Source organism: Myripristis murdjan, chromosome 4, assembly GCF_902150065.1.
Source record: "Myripristis murdjan chromosome 4, fMyrMur1.1, whole genome shotgun sequence".
Lineage (NCBI taxonomy): Eukaryota > Metazoa > Chordata > Actinopteri > Holocentriformes > Holocentridae > Myripristis > Myripristis murdjan.
In genome coordinates this window covers 36,450,253-36,467,900 of record NC_043983.1, presented here as the reverse complement: position 1 = coordinate 36,467,900, position 17,648 = coordinate 36,450,253, and the positions used below count along the sequence as shown (strand labels likewise).

The 17,648-nt window shown below is 41.9% G+C and overlaps 1 protein-coding gene across 1 annotated transcript in view; it reads left to right on the top strand.

The window, feature by feature from the left end:
* The first annotated feature begins 6,307 nt into the window (after positions 1-6,307).
* wdr18 (WD repeat domain 18) overlaps positions 6,308-17,648 on the top strand; it is a 50,849-nt gene continuing 39,508 nt past the window's right edge. The window contains exons 1-4 of the mRNA XM_030050092.1: positions 6,308-6,587; positions 8,222-8,332; positions 9,147-9,280; positions 15,227-15,368. Of these exons, the coding sequence (XP_029905952.1) occupies positions 6,378-6,587; positions 8,222-8,332; positions 9,147-9,280; positions 15,227-15,368 (597 nt within the window). The 5' untranslated portion in view covers positions 6,308-6,377. The remainder of the gene's footprint in view (positions 6,588-8,221; positions 8,333-9,146; positions 9,281-15,226; positions 15,369-17,648) is intronic.

Here is a 17,648-nt window from a genome sequence, read left to right as displayed (position 1 = left end):
TCTTCCTCAGACTCAGCTGCTTTAGTGTGAATATTTAAACAAAAATGCGTGACTCAGATTTCTGGGAAGCTGGTCCGGCAGCAGCTGGAGTGAAAACTAGCTGCAGTGAGGACAGGCAGCTGCTGATCTGAGACCAGCATGTCCTCTCTCTCTCTCTGTCTCTCTCTGACCACATGTTCAGCAGCTCAGCGTTGCCCTGGGAGACACTCAGGGCTGGCTCTGATTGGGCCCTGCTGTGACTGACAGGTCAGCTGCTGGTGGACTCCGCCTCTCGTGGGTGGGGCCAAAGTGAATGTCAGAGGAAGTGTTCGTCTTCCTGCTGCCTTGGAATTTCCTTTGTTGATTTAGGATCAGCCAGCAGACACACACACACACACACACACACACACACACACACACACTGACCTACAGTCAAAGGAACCGACTGGCCTGTAAATGAAGTATTATGTAAAAAATAGAAACACTTGGCATCATGTATAGAAAATGATTTATTTAAATGGTGTAATTGGTGAATGTTCACAAAACCGTCAAAATCAAAATAAAAAAATTAACAATTTTTGTTGTGTTTTCATTGAGCAGAAAGTTAAATGTAAACCCATCAACAGCTGAGCAGTTTACAGTCACATCACATCAACATGGAAACTTAAACTTCTTCTGGGGCTTTTAGTGAAGTAAATGTTTGATGTGATGTCACATCAAACATATACATAGATGGTATATGAATAACATCAGCACTTTGCTTTCAGGCTGGAAAGCTGTTGTTGATCAGGTGTGCATTTTGGTGAATGATGGGAAGAGCAAACTGCTTTTAAATTGGATGAATGGAGGGCAACTCTGAATGTTGGGTTTCTCCTGATTCTGCCTTTAATCAAAAGTGCTGGTTTGACTCAGAACAAATCAGCTGATTGAGAGAATCTCAGGATGTTTCTACATGCAGCGACTGACAACAAAAACATTGTAATAAAAAATGACATCAGTAAAAGCCTGCAACACAGCGCCGAGACACTGCCAGCAAACATGGCGAAGCAGAATGATGGATGACGATAATGTGCCGTCCTTCTGGGCTCCGACACAAAACGACTGGAGGAAACATCTGAGACTCAGGAGAGGAAACTCAATGCCATTCAAGCAGCAAGATGGGCTGTGGAAGCCGAGCTGACTGACACTGCCTTGCATCTGAGCAGAGTCCCACACGGATCTCCTTGAGGATGCTAATAGGCGCTTGAACCCAACCTGCTTGCTTGCTCCAAGTTGATGACTTGGATAACCGGGACGACGGACTAACTTATGCTTTGTTTGATTCTCAGAGGGCTGCAAGGGTCGGGGCGCACTAGCGTTGCTCTGCAACAGTATCCCGCAGTTTACTTTGTGCTTGGGGTTCCTCTGCTTGGCAGCAGAACCTCACTGCAGAACATCTGAACCCAGTGGGGTGTGAAGAGTCAGGACTCGATCAGTTTATCAAACCTCAATTATGTAATTTTCATCGAGTCGGCCGGGACCCCGCCTGCCCGCAGGTACGCACACCTGCAATTACACACAGAAGTAACTGACTGGAGAAATGTGGCTCCATATGGTGCATTCACTGAACTGTCGATGCCTGGGAAAAAACTGCCAGCATGGGGAAGCATATATACATTGCAGATACATTCCTTCCATCATAATACCTCTGTTTTATAGAATCATATTTTATATTTTGTTTACTGCTTAAATAAAAATTTGCACAAAGGTTCCACATAAAAGGAGAAAACAAATAAAATAAAAAGTACCTCTTATTTGTCAAGCATATAAAACAAATTGTAACAAGAAATTGGCCTCTCCATATAAACTATTCATTCCTGTAACTTAGGTAGGTAGGTAGGTAGGTAGATACTTTATTCATCCCGCAGGAAATTCACATTTTTTTCAGCAGTATCCACAGATTACAGATTAAGTAAATAAAAAAAATAGAAATAAAGAATAAGATCTAAGTATAACATTTACTTACAGTAAATGTGCTGCATTGTAATATGTGTCATTACCAGGATATTAGATGTGATATTAATTGTGGGCTCATAGCGCCCTCAAGTGGAATCCAGTGGTGTTACAGTCAGAGATTCTTTATAAGGCAAAAAACTGGACCTGACTTTACTCAAACCTTTGTGGAATCCATGACCTCTGTGCTTTTCTATCCATTTTGGTTCTATCATGGTGTTACCCTGTCTAATCCAGTCTAATCAAGTTTAATCCAGTTTAATCCACAATACAGTATGTACATTTCTCCTCTGGTTGATGACTGTTTAAAACAGTCACCATGCTTCTGACAGCAGGGACACATGACCTGAGGTCCATCCTCACACACACCTGGTCTAAGACCTCACCTGAGCCACCTGCCCCTTCACCTGCTTCACAACTGTGTCTCTTTCCACATGTCCTTGGTCTCTTCTTCTCTTGTTCTCAGTGAACCTGCTTACCTGCTGTAACCATGGCAACACCGATGGAAGTTGTGATCTTGTTTGCTTCATGTTGTTGAGGCTGAGCTGGAAAAACTGATAATCAACCAGCAGGTGAGTTTCACTGTTTAATGCTCACCTGTCAGTCACTTCATTTAGTTTTCAATCTTTTGTCTGCAGCCTGTCCGGAGGTTTAGATCACAGCAGGGACCCACAGCACCGATCAACCAATCAACTAATCAACCAATCAACTGATGAAGCTCCTGTTCCAAAACAGAGCTGTAAAGACGGGCTGGTGGGCGTTTCCTCTCTACTGTAGCAACATTATAACTTAATAATAATTATACATTATAATAATTGTTTAGATCGTCCAGGCTGTCACGTGAGCTGGACATGCAGGTAACAGGTGTGTAACGGTGTCATTTGCAACATTACAGTTACCTTTAAATCTCGTGTTATATTTAACTTTTATTGGTAAACGGAGTTAAACCTAACGGTGACGTCACTGATCTGCTTTGACTGATCATGTTCTGATCATATTTCCATCACAATAACACAGATTACAATCTAATCTAATCTCACCAGCAGCGGGCACACGCGCAGTTCCATGTGGATCATGTGATGCGGGTCTTATTGGTTGGACCACAGATATAGAAAGAAAGCTAGATACACCACGCCCATTAGATCGGTGTGCCTCGGGCTAAACTCGGCTAGTAGGGGCAGATTCCTGACTCCATAACCTGCAGGTGTACAGGCTGGTTACAGGTTTGTGCTTGTTACTTGCTCAATTTCCCTCTAATTTTTGAGTGTTTTTTTGTTTTTGTAAACATGGCAGACAGCTACACAAGTTTTTTGTGCTGTCAGATCAAAGGAGAAGAATTTTGAAATTTGTAAAGCATATCTTTTCCAGCAGTGGGAAACTTCCTCAGTCCTGCCCTAGCAGCAGAGATGCCAGCACACTGTGCAGCGTATGGCTGTACAAACCAGAGGAATACTGAAACCAGGCAACTGGGAATCACCTTTCATAGATAAGAATAGTTTTTTGTTTTTTTATATTAAGTATTATCATAATTTTATCATGTTGAGAGCTAGTGTTACTAGTTGGCTACCAGCTAAATGGCAACGCTAGCAAGCTGCTAGGCTACTGATATTATCAGTGGTATTATCAGTAGTAGTAGTAGTACTATTATCAGTAGTACTGTTATGCCTGGTGTTTTTCTGTCTGTGTTCAGCTTCCCGCCTCATCTCCAAAGAGTAGGTGCATTATTTACAAGGATGCAGCCACTCACTTTTTTTGATTGAGTTTTAATATTTTCATGACAATTTATGTTTTGTCACTTACCTTGAAGATGATCCACTGTGACCCACTGCACACTTACTTTTTTTTTTTATCCCCTGCATTTAAGCTATTTGCAGTCTTATACTGTTACTGTATATCAGTGATGAGTACTGTAGATTACATATTTGATAAGTTGTCAGTTTCTTAAAATGAATTTTTACGGAATCAGCAACAATGTTTTACTGTGTGCTGCTGAGAAATGCTAAAATCTATACTTTTTCTTCCCTTTAGCCTGAAGCAACCAGGACCACGACCACTTCAAGGTGAGCTGAGGAGAGCCTGCAATTAGACATTTATTATAACTCCTACTTGAAATGAAAGGTTCTGAAAAAAAGGATTGGACATTTTTGGTTAACAATGATCCTTTTGGTCAAGAATTAATAGGTTTTTTGTACATTGAAATAAAACAGCTGATTGCTTCCACCACTGTGTGTGTGTTTATATATACAGAATGTAAGTAAATTTTATATATTTAAATGCTGTAAACTAATTTTATTAATATATATACAGTACAGGCCAAACGTTTGGACACACCTTCTCATTCAGTGCATTTTCTTTATTTTCATGACTATTTACATTGTAGATTTTCACTGAAGGAATCAAAACTATGAATGAACACATGTGGAGTTATGCACTTAACAAAAAAAGGTGAAATAACTGAAAACATGTTTTATATTCTAGTTTCTTCAAAATAGCCACCCTTTGCTCTGATTACTGCTTTGCACACTCTTGGCATTCTCTCCATGAGCTTCAAGAGGTAGTCACCTGAAATGGTTTTCCAACAGTCTTGAAGGAGTTCCCAGAGGTGTTTAGCACTTGTTGGCCCCTTTGCCTTCACTCTGCGGTCCAGCTCACCCCAAACCATCTGGATTGGGTTCAGGTCCGGTGACTGTGGAGGCCAGGTCATCTGCCGCAGCACTCCATCACTCTCCTTCTTGGTCAAATAGCCCTTACACAGCCTGGAGGTGTGTTTGGGCTCATTGTCCTGTTGAAAAATAAATGATGGTCCAACTAAACGCAAACCGGATGGGATGGCATGTCGCTGCAGGATGCTGTGGTAGCCATGCTGGTTCAGTGTGCCTTCAATTTTGAATAAATCCCCAACAGTGTCACCAGCAAAACACCCCCACACCATCACACCTCCTCCTCCATGCTTCACAGTGGGAACCAGGCATGTGGAATCCATCCGTTCACCTTTTCTGCGTCTCACAAAGACACGGCGGTTGGAACCAAAGATCTCAAATTTGGACTCATCAGACCAAAGCACAGATTTCCACTGGTCTAATGTCCATTCCTTGTGTTTCTTGGCCCAAACAAATCTCTTCTGCTTGTTGCCTCTCCTTAGCAGTGGTTTCCTAGCAGCTATTTGACCATGAAGGCCTGATTGGCGCAGTCTCCTCTTAACAGTTGTTCTAGAGATGGGTCTGCTGCTAGAACTCTGTGTGGCATTTATCTGGTCTCTGATCTGAGCTGCTGTTAACTTGCCATTTCTGAGGCTGGTGACTCGGATGAACTTGTCCTCAGAAGCAGAGGTGACTCTTGGTCTTCCTTTCCTGGGTCGGTCCTCATGTGTGCCAGTTTCGTTGTAGCTTGATGGTTTTTGCGACTCCACTTGGGGACACATTTAAAGTTTTTGCAATTTTCCGGACTGACTGACCTTCATTTCTTAAAGTAATGATGGCCACTGTATATATCTATATCTATATCTATAGATATATATATGGCTAATAAGATTTTATTTTGAAAGATTTGATTGTTAATATAATTAAGTATCAAGTATATTTTACTCTTATCTGCGTAAAAAAGTAGCCTATTTTGTATAAAATTTTAGATTTGTTATTTAATCAAAAATTCTGTATTAAAACAACATGTCATGACGGTAACAAAAAAAAAAAAAGTGTGAAAAATGGTTGAGAAATGATTTATTTTAATTGTACAGGCATACTCTGAAAGGGGAGTATGTAAATGCTTCCCTGTTTGATTCCTCGTTACTAACCCCTGCTTGTTTCCTGGTTAATGATCCTGCCTGATGTCTATACTATACGCCCCCCCCAATGTTCAGGCACTCCAAAAATGTCCCCCCCAATATTGCTGGAATATATCAGCAATTCAATAGCAAATTCAATATCTGTCCCCTCCAATGTTGAAATGGTGGTTTTGGCCCTGTTTCTGTTATCCTTTTTGTTCATGATCTTGTCCTGCTTTGGTTGTTCTTGTTCTTATGTTTGTATGTTGTTGTTTTGTTGTCAGGTGTTGCTCGTGAAAGAGCTCTTGGAGCTCAAGCTTCTTCCTGGTAAAATAACGGCTAAATAAAAATTGTCCACAGTGGGAGCGACACCCCCTTTGCAACGGCCACCGCGTCAGCACGTCGCTCAGCGTGCTACAACAGCGCGATGACGTAAAGAGCTTTCGTCCAACCCTTTCTGTTGATCCGCCATTGCTGTAAGGTGATTGGTCCACTAAAGTCACGGGGTCACGCGACTCTCTCATTGACTCTGAAAATAAAGTCGCCTCCCTCCCGGCCTGCGTGTGTGTGTGTGTGAGAGAGAGAGAGAGAGAGAGAGAGAGAGAGAGAGAGAGAGAGAGAGAGAGAGAGAGAGAGTGTAAAAATGGCGGCGCCCATGGAGGTGATCGTGAGCAGTGACTCGGGCTCGCAGCTGTGGAACTGCGCGGTGTCGGAGCTGCACAGCGGCAGCAGCCTCCTCTCCTACCGGGGAGGCAACACGGCGTGCCGCGGCCTGGCGCTGCTGGGCTCCGACTACATCCTGGGAGCCCAGCTGGGCAAGAACTTCATCAACGTGTGGGAGCTGCAGAGGAAGGTCCGTGCTGCACACACACACACACACACACACACACACACACACACACACACACACACACACACACACACTGAGCCCAGCAGCAGGCTCCGGTCCGTCCAGACTCCGTTCGTAAATGTGTTATTTTAAAGTTTCGCGGCTCGCAGCAGGACCCGGATGTTTCTAACCGGCCTCTCCCAGTGAAATCCCTCCGCCGCAAACAGCGCAGGTGTCAACCCGCCGCTAACAGCGCAGGTGTCAACCCGCCGCCAGTCTGGCCGCTCAGCTCCTGAAAGAGACGCGACTTCAACTCGGGGTCAGTTACCATGGTAACCTCAACTCGGGGTCAGTTACCATGGTAACTAACAGAGTGGCGCTCACCTGGCGGCCCTGGTTCAGGTCAGGCTGCAGGTTTCTGTCTGCCGTTCAGACCGAAGCAAAGCCGCTGGACGCTGTTGAGTCTGAAAAGTTTAAATCTGCTGTATTTTCACCTCGATGCTTTTTCAAGTTAGGGTTAGTTAGGGTTAGGTAGGGTTAGGGTTAACTCTAACTAACCCTCACGCCTCGGGGTTCTCTGTTCTATATCCTCAGCATTCTGTCCTGGCAGATTAAAGCAACAAAGAGATTTAAAATGTGATGTGGATTATATCCTGATACACAGTCCCTTTACCATCCGGAATGAAGCTTGACCGTGTTAACCTGCCGATGGCTTCTCACGCACATTTATAGATAATATTAATATATAATATCAGTATATAATGTTAATGCCTTTCCATCCATTCTCATACCTGTCAACATTTGAGTAGTAAAATACGGGAGATTTTTGTGGCGGCGGCGGTGTGTGTGTGTGTGTGTGTGTGTGTGTGCGTGTGTGTGTGTGTGTGTGTGTGCGTGCGTGTGTGTGTGTCAATAGTTCAAATACATTCATCATGTCTTCCATTTAACTTTTAAAGGACCAAACGTTTTTGGTCCTTTTAATCAGACATGGGATGTTTATTTACCTTGACAGTTTCGGAGGTCAGTTGTCACTCTTCTCCGACAATGTCACACTAACCTCGCCACAACTGCCACCTACAGTACATGCAGTAGGTTACTGTAACGGGTGACAGAGTTCAGACTGGGAATGGGTGGCTCGCCCCGGAGTATTATTATTATCTTTAATAAATACAGGTTAAATACGGGAAATTTACGGGAAAATACTAATACGGGAGGGGACCGGGAAAGGAGGGTAAAATACGGGAAAATCCCGGCCAAAACGGGATACTTGACAGGTATGCATTCTGTTTGTTGTTTACCCGTTGCCATGGTGACTTGTAGGGTGCAGTTTTTTTCCTTCACTGAGCAGCTTCACTCAGAGCTGACTAACGCCACTCTGATCAGCTGGTCTGGAGTTCAGGGTTCTACCTGGGGGTTCTGCTGCTGATGTTCCGGCTGGTGGTCTCATGTCTGCTGAACGTTCTGTCATGTTTTGTTAGTTTTAGCCCTCATGTTGTTATTAATTAAAAGCCGTGTTGAAAAATGAACATTATGACTGTGATTGTGATAAATTTATGTTTTTTTTTTTAAAAGCAGCCTGTTAGTCAGCTGCATGAGGGGCTAGAACCAGAGAGGATTGTGGGATTGCAGGTGTGTGTTCAGCTGCTGTGTCTCTGCAGGATCAGCTGCAGCAGAAGATCGTTTGTCCCGGCGTGGTCACGTGTCTGACCGCCGCGCCCAACGGCCTGTACCTGGCCGCCGGCATCGCCGAGGCCGTTTACCTGTGGGAGGTGAGAGCAGCACCCAGCCACCTTTACTGTGGCTTCACCGAGCACACACTGCTGCCTGTCCCGACATCATCATCTTCTTCATCATCATCATCATCGTTATTATTGTTGTTGTTGTTGTTGTTAGCCTACATCTGTCTGTCTGGAGGTCATTTTCATGGATGTTTTCACTTGACTGGTTAAACACAGAGGCTGTGTGTGTGTGTGTGTGTGTGTTGGTTACAGAGGAGTTTGTGTTGTGTCTCTGTAATTGGAGAGCAACTGTCAGAATTTAAACGCACAACAATAAATACTGTAATAATAATGATTAAAAAGAAAACCAAACAAAATCTAATCAAGCGTTACGGTTCCTTTTAAATATATCAATTTAATCAAATCAGTATATCAGTCAAATCAATAGATCTGTTTAAATCAATATGAAAGTATCATCATTACAAATGCAGTTAAATTTAGTTAAATTTAAGTTTTTATAGTTTCTTTTGCATTTTTTGCAGATTGTTTTTACAAATTTCTTTTCTTATATTTTGAATTCATAGTTCTAATATTATTTACATTATTTTAAAATAGTTTTTTAGTAAATGTTTGGTAATTTCTTAGCTAATTTTGTGGTTTTTTTTTTTTATGAATGTTTGTTTTGTTTAAAACTTTAAATGGAGAAAAGGTGATGAGCAATTAAAAAGAAAAAAAAAGAAAAAAAGGAAGGACTGCAGTTCAGACCTGAGACCAGAACGCAAACCAGGTTCTGACAGGTCCTGGTTCTCTGATGGAGGTTCTGGAGCAGACAGGGTTCTAACTGGTTCCTGTCTCTGGTCTTCAGGTTTCCAGCGGGAACCTGCTGGCCGTGCTGAGTCGGCACTACCAGGATCTCACCTGCCTGCGCTTCACCGACGACAGCAGCCACTTCGTCTCTGGGGGGAAAGACAACCTGGCGCTGGTCTGGAGTCTGGCCAGGTACGTCTCAAACCGCCTCAAACCGGCTCTGCCACATGTTACATACGATACAGCGCAGCTTTTTCATCAGTTTTACAAGGTCCCAAGTCAATTTGATTTGATTTGATTTGATTTGATTCGATTCAATATCAATTCAGTCAGAGATATTTCAGTTAAAATACCAATTTTACTTGGATATAAAAAACAATTCAGAGAAATAATGCGTGGCTCCAGAGTTTTAATGAGGCTTCGGAAACCACTGTTTTCAACGACGCTGTATGGTCGTATGTCCTTGCATATAAAAATAGCAACAGCCTCGGTTATCTTCTGTGCATGTTGAGAGTTTGCTGGTAACTTACGCGCCAATACCTGCTCCAGGTTGGTTTGTTTGAGCCGTGCCGACTGTGTTTCTGTGCCTATATCTTATTGCCCGGGTCTGTGTGGTTTCCATGGCAACACAAAATGTTTCACTGAAACCCGCTTCCAAAGCCACTGTCAACTTTGTTCGCCTGCATAATGGACCGTTTGGTAGTCAATTTTGATTTCTTTGGCGACCTAAGTTTGGATGAATGGCTGAACAGGACAGAAGAGAAAAAGAAGAGAGTACGCGAGAGTGACGAGTGAAGAGCTGGATCAGCTGGAGAGGTCAGGAAATGAAGCCGGTACGGCCCGGTCAACGTCTTGGGCCATCAAATGTCTACAAGACTACCTGACAAACACCGGGCAAACAGCTGATTTCTCACCTGTAAGGAAAGAAGAGCTGAACAAGATCCTCCGTGAATTTTATGGAGCTTTAATTTCTATAATAAAGAGAATGAAATGCCTCAGAGGATTCAGCACCACGGACAGTACCTGCTGAGGCAGGTTCAGCACCACGGACAGTACCTGCTGAGGCAGGTTCAGCACCACGGACAGTACCTGCTGAGGCAGATTCAGCACCACGGACAGTACCTGCTGAGGCAGGTTCCACACCACGGACAGTACCTGCTGAGGCGGATTCAGCACCATGGACAGTACCTGCTGAGGCAGATTCAGCACCATGGACAGTAGTCTGTCCGATTTTCCACAGAGATGTGCGGCTGTAACTTTGTTCTTGTTATTAATGTGTTAATGTTATCAGTTATTAATTAGCCAATTAATTGTTATTAATTTGTTTAGTCTTTATGAGTTTCCTAGGCCACTGATTTAATTTGTCAATTTGTTTCTATCTGTATATTGAAATGAACATTTAATAAATCAGCACATCTGTGAAAACTGTGGTGTTTATTTTGATAACAGCCTGAAAAGGTGATTCTATAACTCTGTTCAGCCTTAATGTGACTGCTTACTGTCCTTACTTTTGCTGCTTAGCCACATTAATCAGAGCTGACGTTAAATTGGAGTGACACACCCCCAGCTGAAATAAAACATCTGCCGGTGAGTTTATGAAAAGACAGATGTTTGTTGTGGCTGACACTGGAAAGAAGTAGCCTGTATTTAAATATAACTGTTCATATAAGTTGGTTGTAGATAAAGATCAGCTGCTGTCACGGCACCTGTTAGATTAAAAATGACTGAGAAGTCGGCAGAAGTATAACTATCAGTCCATGAAAAAAATTGTTTTTCATGCCGATATTCTAGTTACAACATGATTGAGCTAGCAGAGCAGTTTTGTGTTGCTATGTGTGGTATTTATTAGGGGTGCAACGGATCAAACAACTCACGGATCGGATCGGATCATGGTTTTGAGTCACGGATCGGATCATTTTTCGGATAAGCAAAAAAAAAAAAAAAAGACAAGACAAATATAACTTTGTCCTCCATTTATTTTGCAAAACACTTTTGCCCATTAAATAAAAACATTCAACTAAAAATGTCCATCCAATGTTTAATTAAAATTTTAAATTATATATAAACAACTTAAAGTGCAATTTAAGGCATGATACCTTCTAATTTCACGTGCCACAGTGCCTACACACTGTAATGGTTTTGTCCACCAGGGACAGTTTTGCTATGGGCAACGTGGGCAACCGCCCAGGGCGCAATCTACTTGGAGGCGCACGAGCGCCCTCCAAAAAAAAAAAAAAAAAAAATCGCCAGTTTTCATATTGACCCGCATAAAAGACGACCCTGATTTTAAGACGACGCCTCTTTTTCAAGACCTTTTTTTTTTTTTTTGGAAAAATAGGCTACTTTTTATATGGACAAAATCTTGTTTGAATAAAAAAGCCACCGGCCTGCATCAGGCGGGCTGGTGGTAGGAGTAGTAACATGGAAGGGCGCAAGCCAGTAATTTCGCCTAGGGCGGCAACATAGGCAGAACCGCCTCTGTTGTCCACCATCCTTTTTCCATCATCATTGTGTGTTACAGGGAAGCCAAAATGCTCCCATACATGCCACTTAAATGATGCAGGAGCTTTTTTAAGTTCCTCTGCTCCTCCGCTAGCCATGATTACTGCAGCGCTTGACCAGTGTGGATTGCACATGCGCCCTTCATGTGAACGTGCACAACTTTTTTTTTTTTTCATCAACCAATCCGCGGACCACGCGCGTGCCTAACCGTGGAGAGGGATCCGTACGGATCACGGATCAACGATGATCCGTTGCACCACTAGTATTTATTCAGTTTGGGGAATCACGATGTCTAGAAAACATGATAAGCCCAAGTTGGCTGGCTGACAAGGACTAGTTACCGTCAGATCTCATGTATTTCCACTGAAACGGAGAGAATACTAGCAAAAAACGTTGATATTTTGAGAGCGAAATGCCCACAGTATGAATACATTTTGATTAGACATTTTATTTTGTTGGTTATAGTTGTATAATCCTAATGTATAGTCAACTTCAGTGATGCGGCCAGGAACAAGGCACTGACAATAACGGTCAAGCACACCCTCTCGTGTAATAATGCTTAATATCGCTTGTGTTTTTGTCCAACTCATCATTTTCCTCGTGCTTGTTAAATCCGAAACACATCCAAACATCAGCTTTTAAACTCGCTGGTGGTGCCCTCAGTGGTGTACTCGCTCCAGCCATGCTGTTTGACTGCTGGCAGTAAAAACATCTCACGGGGTCTTGTGCCATGAACTGCAGCGCTAAATGCTGATCACGCGAGACGAGCTGGGTTGATACCACAGGCTGCTTCTCTGCACCAGACGTCCAAAGAAGAAAAAAATAGTTAGATTGAATAGAATTGGAGATTGATTTTTGAATTTTACGGATCAATATCAAACCATTTAAAGGGAAATCTATTAAAATTGATTAAAGTGATTTTTTTAACTCAGCCCTACTAGTCCAGCTGGAGAATGTTCTGGGCAGTGGACCTCAGAGAGTCCAGCTGCAGCTGAAGATGCAGGACGGCATGAATAAATGCGACTGCGTCTGCTTGTCCTTCTTCTCTACTCGACTCTCCCAGGTTCACATCAGCAACATCTTTACATTATTACTGTTATTATTATCATCCCAGTATTTTGATTTAAATTTTCGCTGCACATTGCTGTCCAGTTAAAACTTTACTGCGTCAGCGGGATATTGAGATGCAATTTTGAAAATTCAAAACATTGGGACAAAATTATCAATACTTTCTCAAATTAATTTTTACAGTTCAGCCACATCATTTAAAAATCAACCATCTCTGTATTTAACTTGACAAAGTTTTTATTTTTGCCACACGGAGGCACCAGAGATTTGGTCTGATCACAGATAAGTTCCAGTTTATGTATAGAGCTCATTTGAAAACAGCACAACTGCTGTACAATAACAATATTAAAGCTGTGGAACCTGCAGTGGAACCCTCCTCAGTCTGATGTGTGATGTCATCAGGTGGGTGGAGTCACTGCGCTCATCAGCTTTTTGAAAAGCAGCCACATCTCATGCTGCATTTCATCTTTCCGTTTTTTTAATTTTAAAATGTTTATTTATTTACTTATTTGCAGGCTTTGAGATGTGATGCTCTCTGCAGCCAATCACAGCAAAGTACAACTGTTACTATGGAGATCCAGGACATGAGCGTTAGGAAAACCAATCAGATTTATTTATCGATTCATAATTATAATAACAGTGCATTCTGGAAGTATTCAGACCCCCTTCACTTTTTTCACTTTTGTTATGTTGCAGCCTGATGCTAAAGTTGTTTAAATTGATTTTTTCTCATTATTCTGCACTCAGTGCCTCATAATGACAAAATGAAAACAGAATTTTAGATATTTTTGTAAATTTATTTAAATGTAAAAACTGAAAGATCACATTGACATCAGTATTCAGATCCTTTACTCAGCACTCAGTTGAAGCCTCTTTGGCAGCAGTTACAGCCTCCAGTCTTTTTGGGTTTGACAACAAGCTTTGCACACCTGGACTGGGGGATAACCTGCTTCTTCTCTGCAGATCCTCTCAGGCTCGGTCAGGTTGGATGGGGAGCGTCGGTGGGCGGCCATGTTCAGGTCTCTGCAGAGATGTTGGACAGGGTTCAGGTCAGGGCTCTGGGCTCTGGGACCTTCACAGAGTCCCTAAGCCTCTCCTGTGTTGTCTTGGCTGTGAGCTCAGGGTCACTGTCATGTTGGAAGGTGAACCTTCGGCCCAGTCTGAGGTCCTGAGCTGTGGAACAGCTTTTCATTGAGGATATCTCTGGACTTTGCTCCATTCAGCTTCCCCTCAGCCCTGACCAGTCTCCCAGTCCCTGCTGCTGGAAAACACCAGCCTGATGCTGCCACTGCTGGGATGGTGCTGGGCAGCTGATGAGCGGTGCCTGGTTTCCTCCAGACAGAACGTTTGGAACTGAGGCCAAACAGTTCGATCTTGGTTTCATCAGACCAGAGAATCTGGTTTTTCACAGTCTGAGAGTCCTTCAGCTGCTTTTCTGCAAACTCCAAGCAGCTTCCATGAGTTTTGCTCTGAGGAGAGGCTTCCGTCCAGCCGCTCTGCCATAAAGCCCAGATCAGCTTTGTCCCATGCATCTCCACACAGGATCTCTGGAGCTCAGTCAGAGTGACCAGTGGATTCTTGGTAACCTTTCTTACTGAGGCCCTTCTCCCACCATGGCTCAGTTTTGCCGGGGGCCCAGCTCCTGGAAGAGTCCTGGGTGTGCCAAACTTCTTCCAGCAGCAGAAAGTTTTTTGTAGCCCCAGATCTGTGCCTTGCAGCAGTCCTGTCTCTGAGCTCTGCAGGCAGCTCCTCTGACCTCATGGTTTTTGCTCTGATATGCATGTCATCTGTGAGGCCTTCTATAGAGAGTTGTGTGCCTTTCCAAATCATGTCCAATCAATTTAATTGATCACAGGTTGGCCTTTAAGCAAGGTATAGAAACATCTCAGCAACCATCAACAGAAAAGGGAGGCACCTGAGCTAAATTTCAAGTGTTGTTGCAAAGGATTTGAATACTTATGTAAATGTGATATTTTAGTTTTTCCTTTTTAATAAATTTGCAAAAAATTCTACAATTCAGTTTGCACTGAGTGTATATTAATGAGAGAAAAAAAAATAATTTTAAAGATTGTAGTATCAGGCTGCATAACAAAAGTGAAAAAAGTGAAAGGGGTCTGAATACTTCCTGAAGGCACTATAGCAATAAAAACTATGCTTTACTTGTCCTCCTGTTATTGATGTTTAGTAGTGTAGTGGTCTAGCCCTAATACTAAAATCACAATTTTGGTCAATATTACGATGATAATTATTTAATATGTTCACCTGTTGATTTGATGAACTAATAATTTTATTTTACTTAGCTTGAAAAATAATTTACCTAAAAAAAATAAATGAATGATTTCTCTGCTGGGCTGGAATTCACTTAATTTCCATGTTGTTTGTAGAGGAACTGAAGCGGTGAGGTTGACAACAAAATGATCTAAAGACAGAAAAAGGTTCATTTTCTTCACCTGAACCTGGGAGGCTCAAAGTGGAAATGAGGACAGATGACATCCTGTGATGATGATGATGATGATGATAATGCTGATGATGATGCTGAAGACACTGCTCATGTGCTGTGTGTTGCAGTGTGGTCCAGCTGGATTTGAACCACACGCCGGAGCCTCGCCACGTCCTGTCCCGCCACTCACTGCCCATCACAGACCTGCACTGTGGGCTGATGGGACCGCAGGCCCGAGTCGCCACTGCCTCGCTGGACCAAACTGTGAAGGTAACGGCCGCCGCCTCGTCCTCACCAGACTGAGAATATCAGCGCTTACAACTCAAAACTTGAGTTTTTGACCCTTTAAGAAACTAACCACAACACTCCCTCCCATGAACAAGGAAATAAAAAACTACTGAAGTTTCTTTGAAATAAAATTCATCATGTCTCAGTGCATCAGACATAAGGACCTTCAGAATGTTTTTTTTTTTTTTTTTTGGTGCTATCTAGTGGTCATATATTGCAACTACTGTCACCTGGTGTTCTTTTTCCCTCCAGTAAAGACTTTGAAAATGTTCTGCATGTTGACGTCACTAATTAGAACATTTAATTAGAAATGTCAGACTTAAGGTGTGATGTCACTTTCCTGATTGAAGCCTCTGACACACCTCTGCTACCTTAACCCACAATGTCTCGTTTAGACTTCTCTGACCTTTAAGTTCTGCACACAGCGATGGCCAAAAAAAGAAAAAAAAAACTTTAGGAGGATGAAAGTGTAAACTGGTAAAGTTTGTAGACGTTTCATGATGTGGAGGTTTGATCATTAAAGATGTTCTCTCTGTCATCCATCACGTCTCTGCCGCTGAGTCGTGCCAAAATGGTTTATATATATATATATATATGTATATATATATATATATATATATATATATATATATATATGTATATATATTTTTAAACTTAATTTTTATTTCTTTTTTCACAATAGTAACATGACATATACATTTCCCTTCATTTACATTTTTTACCCTTTTTACACCTGCACATGATCTTAACACTTATAATCAAGAATCGTGTAAGAAAGCAGTAGAAACACATAACTATAGATTTTAAGATGTATAAGATAAAAATAATAATAAATAGAACACAGGATCAGTTATATTACACAAATTTAGAGTGAGAGAAAGACAAGAAAATAAAGGTAAATACATAAAGAATAATAATAATAATAATAATACTAGAAAGAGAAAAGAAAAAAAAGATCCACTCTAGTTATCAAAAGACATAGTGTGATGGTATGACTGTCGTTAGTACTAGGCCAAGAGTCTTAGGCTACAGACTTATTGTATTAGCAGAGCTATGACAGGTTTCCATCGTTTAATAAAGACAGATTTTTGAAGTCTTAATGAGTTTGTGATTTGCTCCATCTGGTAAATATCCCATATAGGGATGCACATGGTTAACCGTTTAACCGTTAACCGATAACAGTAACTCTAACCGATTAATACTAACGGTCAATTTTGTTTTTAAGCTACGTAATTCAATCAACTCATGGGGGCGTGTCGACAGGTGCAACACATGCCATCACGTGCTTTCCATCACAGCCCACTTTACAGCGAAGATGAAGAGAGCAAAAAGGTGTACGCAGTGCTGTTTGAGATGAGAAAAATCCTGATATTTTGTTGTTTTTGTTCATTTGGTTGATGTTTATTTGGCTGTTTTTGCACATTTAAAAATAAATAAATAAAGCCCATGAGAATTTTTTTGTCACGGCACTTTTGAATGGGTCACAGTACTCAAAAAAATAAAAATAAAATAATAGGGGAGGCAACCGCCATTCCGTCATCCCTCCAATCTATTATTAAAAACTCCTGAAACGGGAAATATAATATGTCTAGTACACGTATTAATGTAACTCGGGCTAGTGTGAAACATGTTAGATTCATGTCTGAATCTCAGGGATCACTGACTGTAAGCAGAAACACAGTGTCAGTGACCTGTCACAGCAGCCAGCTGGAGCGCAGCTCTCCATTGAGCCCGTGTGTCTCCATGCACGCTGGCATCATATGCAACATTAATATTACAGATATCAATGACGGCTCTGCAGATGACACCTGAAGTCACTGACTAATTCCAGTCTCCTTCGTGTTGTACAGTAGGGGAGGGTGTGTATCCTTGTATGCAATTACGCACAAAACACACATTACATTGAATATTATTTTTTTATCTCCAGACACGTCGCGGGTCGTCCAGGTTTACAGTAAAATTGTTCGGAATGAAGCCGCATCATCCAGATAAACATTGAGCTCCATCAGAACTGTTTAAAAATCAGATTTCAGAAGCTCAAACTTTATTTTGGAAATGAAGCAGAACACACAATTAAAGAAATCACCAGCGCGCTCGCTCTCGACATAATTTAAAAAGCAATAGCAGACGATTGAAGCCTACAGTACTGTTAATTATATCTAAAGCTTGTAGCTTTTTTTTTTTTTTTTACATTTTAGATGAGTAATCTAACTATTTGCCGTCATTGTAAATCTGCAGTTCAGCACCGGACAGCGCCGAGTC